This window comes from Nicotiana tomentosiformis, chromosome 1, assembly GCF_000390325.3.
Source record: "Nicotiana tomentosiformis chromosome 1, ASM39032v3, whole genome shotgun sequence".
Lineage (NCBI taxonomy): Eukaryota > Viridiplantae > Streptophyta > Magnoliopsida > Solanales > Solanaceae > Nicotiana > Nicotiana tomentosiformis.
This window is the reverse complement of record NC_090812.1, coordinates 16169225-16183342: the sequence shown is the minus strand read 5'-3', so window position 1 is coordinate 16183342 and position 14118 is coordinate 16169225. Positions and strand designations below refer to the sequence as shown.

The 14118-nt window shown below is 33.3% G+C and overlaps 1 protein-coding gene and 1 non-coding gene across 2 annotated transcripts; one reads left to right on the top strand and one right to left on the bottom strand.

Annotated features, from left to right (window-relative positions):
- Window positions 1-6589: 6589 nt before the first annotated feature.
- LOC104088187 (probable WRKY transcription factor 9) lies at window positions 6590-9267 on the top strand. The gene is made up of 5 exons (XM_009592829.4): window positions 6590-6878; window positions 7099-7236; window positions 7495-7869; window positions 7973-8086; window positions 8382-9267. Exons 1-5 carry the CDS (start codon window positions 6693-6695, stop codon window positions 9093-9095), a joined length of 1527 nt encoding a protein of 508 aa, XP_009591124.1. The 5' UTR covers window positions 6590-6692; the 3' UTR covers window positions 9096-9267.
- LOC117274642 (U6 spliceosomal RNA) lies at window positions 6995-7099 on the bottom strand. Its single transcript, XR_004504783.1, has one exon. It is a non-coding gene; the product is annotated as a U6 spliceosomal RNA (small nuclear RNA).
- Window positions 9268-14118: the final 4851 nt, after the last annotated feature.

The window sequence follows — 14118 nt, the reverse complement described above, 5'->3', positions numbered from 1 at the left end:
CCCGTTCCGACCTCCAGAAGAGGATGAGGAACTCCTTGGTCCTGAAACACCCCATCTCAGTGCAATTGGGGCACTTATGTATCTTGCTAATGCTACAAGGCCTAACATAGCATTTTCTGTTAATTTACTAGCAAGATATAGCTCTTCTCCTACACAGAGACATTTGAATGAGATTAAGTTTATTTTGCAATATTTAAAGGGAACTCTTGATATGGGTTTGTTTTATGCTAACAAAGGTAGTGCAGATCTTGTTGGTTGTGCATATGGAGGTTATTTATCTTATCCCCATAAAGCTCGATCTCAAACCAGGTACGTGTTTACATGTGGAGGTACTGTCATATCATTGCACTCCACAAAGCAATCTATTGTTGCTACTTCTTCAAATCATGCTGAGATAATAGCTATTCATGAAGCAAGTAGGGAATGTGTATGGTTGAGATCAATGATTCATTTTATTCAAGACAAATACGGTTTGGAATGTGATAAAAGATCCACAATTTAATGCGAAGACAATGTTGCATGCATAGCCCAATTAAAAGGAGGATTTATAAAAGGAGATAGAACGAAGCACATTTTACCAAAATTATTTTACACACATGATTTTCAGAAAAATGGAGACATCGATGTGCAACAAATACGTTCAAGTAACAATCTAACAGATTTGTTCACTAAATCTTTGCCAACATCAACTTTTGAGAAGATGGTATACAAAATTGGAATGCGGAGACTCAAATATTTGAAACAAGATTTTCATTAGGGAGAGTGAAATACGTGTTGTACTCTTTTTTCCTTACTAAGGTTTTTCGCATGGGGTTTTTCTTGTAAGGTTTTTAATGAGGCAGCTAGAATTGCGTATTACTAAATATGTGTACTTTTTTTCCTTCACTAGGATATTTTTCACTGGATGTTTTCTAGTAAAGTTTTGACGAGGCACAATATCTTTTAATGAACATCAAAGGGGAAGTGTTATGAAAATAAGTATAATGTGGATGTCTATTTATTACTCCGCTATAGATAATCTTTTTCAGGAAGATTATCCGTTTGGTACTCTATTGAAGTTTATCTACAAGCAGCTGATGCAAGAGGTTGCAAGCAACTCAATGAAATGATCTGCAACAACTTCTTATTAAGCAGGCAAGTTGCAAGCAGCTCATGCAAACATCTTACAAGCAACTCAAGAAAAGTCTCGCAACTGCTTCCTTTCTTCTATAAGTAGTGGAGTTTTCAGTTTATTATGTACATCAGTTTGAAGTTGAATAATATATCAGTTTTTCTCTATACTTGTCTTTACTTTACAGTCTTTATTTTATAATGGAGACTAGTTAAAAGACTTATAGAACTAGACAAGTCTTGTATTTTATTTATTGATCTCTTGTGTTATATAACTATGGTCACAAAAATCATTTTGGCAATGGTGATAAAAACAACCACTCCTCACGAATAGGTTCCTAAAGAAAGAAATTACAGTATAATCTATCCTTTTTTTAAATTAGTGTGAATATTTTTGGAGTAGGTTTGGTCACATAAATAGTGTGGGAGAGGTAGGTAAGAGAGGAAAAAGGAGTAATTAAAGGGAAATGTTTGCCACACGTGAGTATTTATGCATATGTAAGATATTACGCATAAACCCAGAACCACAGACTGTATAGTATTATGTGTCAATAACATTTAAAAGTAAATATTTGATCACTACCACTCGTAATATTTTTTTTTTTAAAACTTTCTTTTGGATATTTATTAAAATTACATATAGGGTTAAACACTAGATGTAGTTTAGAGGCTCGTAAATCATAGTGGATCTTGAATTTATTACTTTAGGGAATTGAAGCTTCATTTAGGGTTGGTTATTGAAGGGGTAGGTTGGAAACTCATTGATCAAGAAAAGTATAAAAATTACACTAAATATCAGACCTAGGTCAAGAGGGCAAGAGAATAAGGCAAACTTTGTTTTATACTTTATTACATTAGAGTAAATCTTTTAGGGATTAATTCATGCAAGTCATGGAGTGATCTAATCTCTTAACTACTTGTTATTATTCATTTAGCTTTCGTATGTATTCGTAGTATGTTTGTTTTAAAGAAGGGAACGTGCAGGAGAATTTGCTGCGGCGACGCTTGCTCTTCCTTTAAGTCCACCCCTACATAAAAAGTCTTCCCAAAAAGTCCTTTTATTTTTTTTATTTTTTTCTCTTTGGTGTTGGGAAGGTCAGAGGCAAAAGTCGAGTTACAGCTTTAGCCAAACCTAATAGCTTTTATTCGAATATTATATTTATATTAATAAATTCATTAAATCTATCATTATCATTTGAAGTTGACAATATTAAATCTAGAACTCATAAGATTAAAATTCTGGCTCCGTCTTGGGCTGGGGAGGTGGAGTTGGGCTAAAATACTGTTAGCTTCTTGACAAAATGGTAATTAATCTTGAGAGTGAGCGATCAGTGATAATTAATCACATCATCAGTAGCCTATTTCCCTCCTTTTCTTGTTTCTACTGAATAATTATTTCGGTATATATGGGCAAAATAAAACTTAGGTCTAGTTAAGTTGATTTCTTTGATACAATAATATTGTAATTAAAAGACTAAGTACATTCATACATATACCTGAACATATATACACACACAAATATATTCATATGATTTACTACTTTTTTTTAAAATTTCCCTGCCCTTTGATTCCCCTTTGTTGGAGCTATTGCTCCTTTGGCGACTTAAACCCACTGACTCTGGAGTTGTAGGGGGGGGAGGGGGGGGAGGGAGGGGGGAGAGGGTGTTGACCATGAGCAACTCCTCTTGTCGATTTACTACATAAAAGCATCAATTAACGAAATAACATATAGGAGCAAAGATAATAAAAAGAAGAGGAATTTTCAGAAACCACTATTGTTTAGTGGCTATTAACTTCCTATAACTACCATATACATAATTACTTCATATAACTACTATTCAGTTGTTACGGTAATGTATTCACATGTATTCGCGCTGCTGTATTCATGAATACAACAGCAAAAAGCACCTAAATCAGGACAGTCCAGTTGTACGCGCATGTATTCGCGCCATATATTCATGAATACAACAGTAAAAAGCGCCTAAAATCAGGGCAGTCCAGGTGTACGCGCATGTATTCACATGTATTCGCGCCATGTATTGATGAATAGAGTAACGACAATTCCTTAAAAATAGGTAAAAATAGCGTATTACATGCCTTATTTCATGTCCATGAGCAACCCCTCTTGTCGATTTACTACATAAAAGCATCAATTAACGAAATAACATATAGGAGCAAAGATAATAAAAAGAAGAGGAATTTTCAGAAACCACTATTGTTTAGTGGCTATTAACTTCCTATAACTACCATATACATAATTACTTCATATAACTACTATTCAGTTGTTACGGTAATGTATTCACATGTATTCGCGCTGCTGTATTCATGAATACAACAGCAAAAAGCGCCTAAATCAGGGCAGTCCAGTTGTACGCGCATGTATTCGCGCCATATATTCATGAATACAACAGTAAAAAGCGCCTAAAATCAGGGCAGTCCAGGTGTACGCGCATGTATTCACATGTATTCGCGCCATGTATTGATGAATAGAGTAACGACAATTCCTTAAAAATAGGTAAAAATAGCGTATTACATGCCTTATTTCATATCCATGAGCAACCCCTCTTGTCGATTTACTACATAAAAGCATCAATTAACGAAATAACATATAGGAGCAAAGATAATAAAAAGAAGAGGAATTTTCAGAAACCACTATTGTTTAGTGGCTATTAACTTCCTATAACTACCATATACATAATTACTTCATATAACTACTATTCAGTTATTACGGTAATGTATTCACATGTATTCGCGCTGCTGTATTCATGAATACAACAGCAAAAAGCGCCTAAATCAGGGCAGTCCAGTTGTATGCGCATGTATTCGCGCCATATATTCATGAATACAACAGTAAAAAGCGCCTAAAATCAGGGCAGTCTAGGTGTACGCGCATGTATTCACATGTATTCGCGTCATGTATTGATGAATAGAGTAACGACAATTCCTTAAAAATAGGTAAAAATAGTGTATTACATGCCTTATTTCATGTTTCAATGGTAGTATATACCATAAAATACTTATTTTGCTATAAAATATAAAAGATAACTATAAAAAATAATATTTTAAAATGATTTTGGTTTATAATAAATAGGGTGTATACAAGTAAGATTTCCCAAAAAGAACAATATGCGTGTGAAAGTGAAACAAGAAACTTCAAAGACTAATTGAGGGGAACCTGCTATTTTATTATTGAATTTACATAAAATTAATATCATTCTAAATTGACTGAAAAGGTAGTTCACCATTGACTAATTTTTCCTTCATAGAAGCAAGAAATACCAATATAATAGTGCTTCACTAATCGTTTGCTTATCTATAATATAAGGAAATGGTCGACAACAAGCGTGGGATGTTACTTGCGAATATGGAGAAAAACACTTTCTCAGTACTTGATTCAACTAATAATTATTTATTTAAATAAACAATATTTAACTAAATTAATCGTGTCAATTGGCCGCCTTCTTTTTTCTTTTCTTTTTTTCCCCCCCTTAATTTGAAAAAAGAAGAAGATGGCCACTACATGAGACTTGTCATATTGATTGTCCCTTGAAATGGAGACTTTAGATGAGATGCGTTGGAGCTGCTGGAATGAATTTCTTTTTCTCCATTGTATTCGCTCGAGAAACAAAAAAAATACCTTATAATATATAGTATTACCTTAACCTACGGCATTACAGATCCCAATGCTTAAATTAAATAATTCAACTCTTTTTTTTTCCTTCTTTCTTGAGCATGTCTTTGACACAGGTCTTTTTAACCATTGCTGTTTTGCCTATTTACATTTGACAGCTTGAAACTTGTCTCCCCGGCTATGCCATTGTCATTTTCTTTTTTCCATTTTCCTATATAAAAAATAAAAAAGAAACTCTAATGGTTAAAAGTAAGTGTTCATCGCTCAATAATAAATGGATATTTTGATATTGAATTTACTTCATGTGATCTTGAATATTTTGTTATTTTTATGTCTTTGTGCGGTGTAGTTAAAAAAATTTCCTAAGATCTAATAGTATACTATGAGATTATAAAATTTTGTATTTTTTCCCCTTTCTAATCCTTCAAAATATTAGAAGAGACTTTTAAACGATCTCAAATAGTCTTATACCAACTTTGAGAAAGTCTTACGCCCAAATTGTCATTGACTACGAGAAAAAATAATTTAAATATACTTTAGGTTACTTTTCAAAACTCTAATACTGGACTTGTAACATAGTACTCAGTATATTTTATTTTTTCTGATGCATCACCAAAATTCCCCCATTTCTGTCTTTACCCTTTCTTATAGTTAGTTCATTGAAAGTTGAATATGGCCAAAATTAAGATTTCTTATTCAAGCAGTGGCGTGAAAAAACAATGCATTATAAGGTAGTTTAATTTAAGAAGCATTTGAAACCCACATTATAAAATTATAAAAGTACAAAAAACACAATATTTTCTTGCCTTTTAACATATGGAGATGGTTAAGAGAAATGAATTAAAAAGGAAGTTCAAATGATAGAGAGAGGAAAGAGAGGTCTTACAGTTGACAATTTCAAGATCTGATCCCAAGGCTCGTCTACTTATTATATGGATTTCGTACAGGGCTCACATTCCTTAAGAAGATGATGTCAGTGTTAACTTTTCTATTTTTAACTAACCACTTTCAATTCATAATCAACTAAGCATTTTGCTCTCTGTATTAGATTTTTGGTTTATCCTTGTTGTCAAGAAATCGTTTATAGACCAAAAGTTAAACGATTTCCAATTTGGAGTAAAACTGATTCGAAAAAGTATTGGGGATTATGTATAGAAATTCAATTTTGTCCGAAAAAATTTCACCAGTCTACTGAGTAAAGGGGCACTATTAGCCACATTATTTTGGGGTGAGTTAGTTTAAATTTAGCCATATGTGAAGAAAAGAATAGTATATGGTAACTCCGAGAATAGAGTGAAAACCTGTTGTAACATACCAAATTAAACTGATGGTGCAAACATTATTTATATTGTTAATGGATATAACTTGTCTTTATATCTTCATGTTCCCAAATTGTTTACATCAATTTGGCAATGGACTCAGAAATTTTACGTAGAAATAAGTGTTGAAGCATGCTACTATTTACATAGAGTCAATAACAACAAACTCAGTGTAGTCCCACAAGTAGGGTCTGATATTTACATAGAGTCGCAAGTCTAATTTATATAGTGGGATAATGCCTATATATAGGCTATCGAAGGTTTAATAAGAGAATGTGGGAAACTGTTGAGGGTTCTCAAGTAATTGACACTGTAATATATTGAGAAGAGGATGCTCAAGAATGCCAGACTACTGCCAGTTCCTAATACTTTATTAGTCTTACTAGTATTATTCTTTTTAATTTGTTGCTACTTAATTAGCTTGTATTGATGAGTCTAATTTAAAAACTGCAATTAAAGTCAAAACTTAGATGCGTCCTTAATTAGATGTCCAATACTATACTTCTTTGAGATGAGGGAATTGACTTTGGTGCCTCAAAAGCAGTACAAATTAGATAAAATCTAAGTTAAAGAGAGAGAGAGAGAGAGAGATCAAACAGCTAGCCAAAGTTTTCTTGTTTTTTTGTTCCAAAATGGAAAACAACAAATCTGAAGGTGATGAGATGGAAATTGATCTCAGCTTAAAGCTTGATTCTCGAGAAGAAGAAATAGAGCCATTAAATGAAGAAAATCAATCATCAGAAGTGAATGCCAAAACACAAGGAAAAGACCAAGAATTGTCAAAAGCTGAGACATCAGGAAGCTCAAAAACAGAAGAGGTACGTATTTCATCAATTACTTGCAATATTCTCTTTAAGTTAGTTTCTTTGTGAATTCACACATTTTTCTGCATGAAGTTGTAGTTTCTTGATAGCTCTTGAGGACTAATATATAAAAAAAATTGGACAATTTCTGATTTGTGCGTGTCATTCTTGTGCAGAGGCCATGCTAATCTTCTATGTATCGTTACTAATGTATAAGGTTCTTTTCTTGTGTCAGTTATCGATGTTACAGATGGAGATGAACAAGATGAAAGAGGAGAACAAGTTTTTGAGGAAGGCAGTGGAGCAAACTATGAAAGATTACTATGATCTACAAGCAAAATTCACCACTATTCATCAAAATAATCACGAGAAGGTACACAACTTTTGCATCAATCATGCCATAGAGTTTAAGTTACATCCATCGATAGAATAAATTTTTTTGGCTATTTATCATATCAGACTTGATATGGAGAACTAGGTCAACTTTAAAAATTCTTTATAAGCCAGTGCATAAAATCCATGCCAAATAGTCTTAGCTAAATTAAGCTTGATATCTAATTATAATCTAATTCTATATGATGCTAGTTACTATTGTCTTTTTTGTTTTTATATTTTGGTTATATATGTATAGGATCACAGGAACTTTCTTTCACTGAGTGGAAATGATGATATTACAGAAGGGCTGACGAGGAGTCCAAAAATCTTGGATATTAAGAATAGAACTCTATCACAAACATCACAAGAACTAGATGATATTATGGATGGTGATCAATTAGGGTTGTCATTGACACTGGTTAGTAGTAACAGCAGTACTACTGCAAGCAGATTGGTGGAAAGTACAGAAGAAGAAAGAAAGGAGAAAATTAAAGAAGATAATGCTGCAATTACTACTCAGATACAAAATAAAGGCAATTTTCAGGGAGGATTAACAAGCCATGTGACTACTGCTTCTCCACCAAACAGAAAAGCTAGGGTTTCAGTCCGGGCAAGATGTGAATCAGCTACTGTGAGTTCAACATATACTAACATAATTTAAATATTCGTTATTTTTTTTCTTGTTGTAATGAAAAAAGACATGCAAAAATAACTAATTAAATTCATATTTTTAGATGAATGATGGATGCCAATGGAGGAAATATGGTCAAAAAATTGCTAAAGGAAATCCTTGTCCCAGAGCATACTATCGTTGCACGGTGGCGCCCGGATGTCCGGTGAGAAAGCAGGTACGGATGCCAATTCTTTTTAAATTTAACTTATATAGACTGACAGTATAAAGAAGCTTGTCACTATTATTAATTGTAATTTAATCGGTTGTAATAGGTTGTGTATATTAATTACTTAGAGTTCTAATTATATTTCACTTATTATGGACAATTACTTTTAGTTATCCTTTAGGTGAGATGATAATAGAAAAGTCAGTATATATAAGATGTAGAGAGAAATTATTGGAATTTCAGACACTGTTTTAATTACTATGTATCATATGTATATATATCTAATATTAGAATCTGTTATCAGGTGCAAAGATGTTTAGAGGACATGTCAATATTGATAACAACATATGAAGGAACACATAATCATCCTCTCCCAGTGGGTGCAACAGCAATGGCATCAACAACATCAGCAGCAGCTTCCTTCATGTTGGTGGATTCAAGTATTAACCCTCTTCTTAATGGAAATATTAACCAAGCAGTTAATTTCCCTAATTACCATAATCATGCTCCTAATTATAGTCATCACATTCCAAACTCTTCTTCCTCTCCTTCACCTTATTTTTCCAATTTAAGAAACAACATCCTTAATTCTAGTGATCCAAACATAGTTCTTGATCTCACCAAGAATATTTCTAATGACCATCATCATCAATTTCCCTTTGTAAGTTCTTCTTCAAACTCATCAGCAACAGCAACAACAAATCAATTGGGCCAATATTCTTGGATGGCTAAATTACCAAGCAATAATTATGACGGGAACAGTAGTACAATTGTGAACAACCTTTTTACTGGTCCTAAATTACTAGGCGATCATCATCATCAAAATAGTAGTAGTAATCCTATATTGGCTGAAAATATGAGTGTCATTGCTTCTGATCCTAAGTTTAGGGTTGCTGTTGCCGCCGCTATTTCTTCACTCATTAATAAAGACCAAAACCACCCAATTAGTACTGCTATGCCTTCATCTTTGGGAGATCGTGGCGACAGTAATGGTGGCTCTGTTAGGCATTCCCAATGAAAATCACAGCACACAGATTGTTGACCACAGATAAAAGATTGAATGTGTACTTCTTAGGTTTTTGGCGAATTTAAGATTTAAACTTGATGGATTTTACGTTTGCATTGAACTTATTGTAACTTTATAATTATAGTTCAGATATAATATTTGTCAAAATTTTAGTGTTTTTTTACATACTGTGCAAAAGTTACATTTGTGTTTGGTCTTGAGCGAGAGTAGTACGTTTTTCATTTATTTTTTTAAAATCAAATACTTAGTTAATGTTAATATTCAATTGTCACGTAATTAAGTTTGTCCAGGTCCAGTGACATTTATTTTTGACTTTTTTGTTTAATCAAATAAGTATCATTTTGCTTTCTTTTTGTAAGTCACCTTGATGGAGGGTTTCCATGTGAAGCATTGACTGATGCAAAACTGAAGGAGTTGGATCTTTAAAAGGTTTGTTTGGCATTTGTGTTAGTATAACACAAGACATACTAATTAATTAATCGTCCACGAAAATAAGTCTCGAAATTGTCTTTACTAGTATTATTATTTAAGAAATCAAGAAACCGAACTATACATGCATGTAATTGATTAAAACGTTTTCTTTACTGCATTTTACCGGCTGTAATTTGTTACATTGTCCTTATAGTTATGCTGAAAATTTATTTGCACCCGTTATTTACACCAAATTAAGCATTCTAACTTTAGTAGTTATTAAAAATTAAAATGAATATATCACTTAATCATAATTAACTAATAAATGTCCGGATGAAAGATAGTACTTGTTTATATTTCTTAGCTATGAATGCAACCTTATCAGCTCATATGAAAAACACTCGTGAATGCAGAAATTACTACCTATATAATTTTAACCTAGTTGAAAAGATATTAATATAATGGAGCTAGTGGTATTATTTTGAAATATATTTTTGATATATCGAGTAAATGGTTAAAGATTTATTGGCGGCGTTCTCTTGAAAAAGGTGATTTTGACTTGTAAAATGTAATAAGAGAATATAGCATTATTGAAATTAACTTGAATATACAGAAGCATTCCATATCCAAAAAAGGTACCGAGGTCATCATAATTAACTATACAATAAGTAATTGAAGGTCAGTGGAAAAAAAAAGTAATTGAATTAGTTAGACATAAAAACTCAACAATGTCAAGTTAAATATTATTCTATTTCGGCTTCCGGTTCTCGTTCAATTAGTATAGTTCGAATGAAAAGGGAAAAACAAACAAAAAACTATTCTCATACTTAAATTAGTTGGTGATTTAATATCCATCTTAATACCGTTGATGGGCTATACCACAAATTAAGTGAATGCTAATCACTAGGAAATCCTAATTCTAGCCGTATAATTGGAAAAAATAAAGTTGAATTATGAGTGCTTTTTTCTTTTTCTTTTTTTCTTGTTGACCTCTTGGATTTATCAACTATAGCCTATCTTTAAAGTAAACTTGGGATGATTTCTAGCGAATGGTCCGACTTGCACGATAACATCATATGCAGCTAGATGTAATTATTAATTTATTTGGATACTAGGAAATAGGAATTATAAAATGGGGAATCAACCCCTTATTAATAAGATAAAATTTCAAGTAACCAATCAACTAGACTACTAAGATTTTCCTAAGACATGTCAAGTTTCTCTTGTATCGAGTATTCTAATCACTCTATCTTACGTGATACAATTAAGAATTTTTGAGATGAAAGTGATCAAGCTTTACTTGTATCAGTTGAAACTAATTTTAATTCATTTACGTTTTGAAAGTGAAGCAGTAGAAATATAAAAGTAAGTTCTATCTAGAATAGCGATTATTAGTTCCCAAAATATTATTTCTGTTCTCGAAACCATGGTAAATTTGAATTTATAAAATACGTTTAAGTCAAATTAACAAGTGTTTGAACAAATAAAATTAATCAATATTTTATTTTTCAACTAAAGATAAGCTCTTTAATTACTATTCTTTCACAAAGTTCCGTTCTCTACTGTTACTGTTGCAACCAAACACACCCACGCAAGTATACGTGATCGTCAAGTAATAGATTAGTGAATAGAGTATCGTTCCCACAAAGATTTATGCTTAACTTTTGACTGATTCAAACTCAAACAACTTATCGATTCATAAAATTTCTCACAAAGTGTGTAAGTGTCTAATTTACTACCTAAGAAACTATCAAGCAATGAAATGACTAGAAATCAACCACAACACTTCAGCAATTTTGGTTAACAATCAGTAGGAGAGGATACTCCAGGGTCATTGGCTAGCTAACAATCATGTTGCGTTCTTGGCTTACAATGACTAATTAATTTATCTGGATTGCTGATTGACAGGGTTGATATTACTCATAAGAATCTGTCGAGTTCTTACTCCCCTATTCAAGCTAACTTAATGCCTATATGTCTATGGAATTAAGATTAACAAGAATGCATTTACACTTCCTGTATTTTAACCAAGCAGGGCAATTAGGTATATGTCTATCCTAATTGCGAATCCGTTCTCCGATGCCCGGGTTCAAGAACTTGCTCTATTTAATTCTATATGCAATCTAGAATTCCCACATTCGAGTTCAACTCTAGATTCGTGAATAGTATTTCAATGTTAGCTACTCAGCAAAATAATTAAGGACAGAATTAAATAAACAACCCAATATGATAAAATCAAATTCGTCAATTTTAACTTCAAACGTCAACATTCATGTAGCACCCATGACCCTAGAATAATAGGATTCTTAGCCACTCATGTTCATACAATCATAAAAAATAATGTTTTCAAATATAAAATCAATGAATACTAGAAGAAGAATGGAAGAATTGATCAAATTTGTACTCCCGAGTGTTTCGTACTTTTGTTCTTCTCTCAAAGTCATGTCCTCCCCCTCAAAATAGGTTTAGGTTATCTTTTATTTGAGCTAGGGGCGTCTTGGGGCCGAAATAACCGAGTCCTAGTCGAAATAGGACATGTTCACGTTTTGAGCGTCCAGGGTAGCGTGGGGCGCTGGCCCTGGCGCTCAACTTTTCAACAGCCTGTTTTGTGCGCCACAGGTAGCGCCCCACACTGCCTGTGGCACTCAACTGGGCCATTTCACCTTTTCTTTCCATTTTCAATCTAATTCACGCACTTTCGTCCCAAATCGCATCTGAATAATTTATACACATAGAAATACTATAAATTAGCACAAATCATTATAGTATACATCCGTAATTACGAGACATGAGCATAATATGAGGCAATATACATCAAAATATGCATACATTAAGTCGAATATCAACACCCCATATTTAGACTCTTGCTCGTCATCGAGCAATGGAACTACATTAACACCCCAAAACGTACCTATCACTATGAAAGAGCAATTCACAATTAATTCAATCAAACACTCTACCTTTTGACTATGGTTGATACCGCCAATTAAGCATGAACACACGAATTTCACATTCTTCCTGTTTTTAAACTAGCCCAAGTATACACAATGCTATTCAACCAACTCATGCCACATCTCCACAACCACCGTACCTCAAGAGATGACTCGTTACCACTAAGCATCCTCAACTCATGCACTCACCCAACAAAAGAAGTGTACAACATTACCAATCCGTCATGAGATCAAGTGCCCTCACCACAAGCAAAAGAGTGAATATAAAAGTACCTCATACGTTCAAATATGCCATTGAACATAAATTGAGGACATTACACAATTGAACAAAATTCACTCACTCTCACAATGAATTCATGTGCATCTCGTGGTCGTACCATAAGCTTTCCCGTAGTGTATATCTCTACTAATCTAAGCTAGCCAAATCTAGGATCAATTAGGACTGTAAGGTTGCAATGTAGGCTAAGGGACAGGTAAGATACATTTAGAAATAGTGACTAACCCTCCTAAGTACTTTAATACACCACACTCAAACATCGAGCACATCTTTTTTTCAACCAATTCACCTGTCATACACCATATATAACATAGCCCTCTTTTCAATTAAGCACCTCTCTATGGTTCCACTAGCACGAATTAGAAGGATTAGGAGGTGTATGTCTTTCTACATTATTTGAACTAATTTTTTTCTTTTTTTTCCTTTCTTTTCTCCATATATTAAGGTTCATCGGGTAGTGACTTTTTTCTTTCACAATTTTAGTGCACCTTAAGGGCCCTTCCATGGTTCCACTCGAAAGTCACTCCCTAATCTTTCACCTTACTTCTTTTAGCGACTAAGTGACTTAGGAGATAAAGGTTCAACAATCTCAAATTAAGAATAAAATAGGAATACAACTTGTAGTGTGGGTGCCAGAGAAAAGGTCTATAGGCTCAAAGGGGCTAGCAACGGAAAATTTTATTTGTGGGTGACAAGCACCTCTATAGTCAAGCAAGAAACTCCTACGTCATCTCCTAGACTAGCATAACTTAACGATTTCGATTAACACACTAGGCAAGTTCTAGACTACACGAGATAGCACAAAATATCATCAATCCTTACATGCACATAGCACTTGACTCAATCAAGATGGTTCGGTTCGACTCTCAAGTCAAGCAAGCATAGCGAGTTGAAAATTTTTAAGCAATAATACACTAGGTAGCATACAAGTCAACCAACTGAGAACAAGGCGTCAAAGAGTAGGCAACTTAATTTACTTGGGCATTACAATTCAAATCAAATATTCAGGAAGTTAGATCGCATGTCATGGCTTAATGTGCCAACACCAAACATGTCAACAGGTACCTTAGAGCACCTCAGTTTTCTCCCTATACTACTCCTAAAAAAAATTCGGTTCAAGATACATCCTTGGAAAAGAACCGGCGTCCAAAGAAAAACCAAGGGATACTACCTAGCTATCCTAAAAAGAACGAAAGAAAATCTTTTTGGTATTTTTAATCGGACTTTAATCCCTCAAGAAAATTATCCAACAGATCCATCGTAGGGAAAAGAACGCGCTTTTTATAATTTTTTATTTTTTTTACTAGCTAATTAGACTATGTTAGTTCTAAACTAAGATAAAAAAATAGAAAACAAAAAAATAACAAAAAAGAAT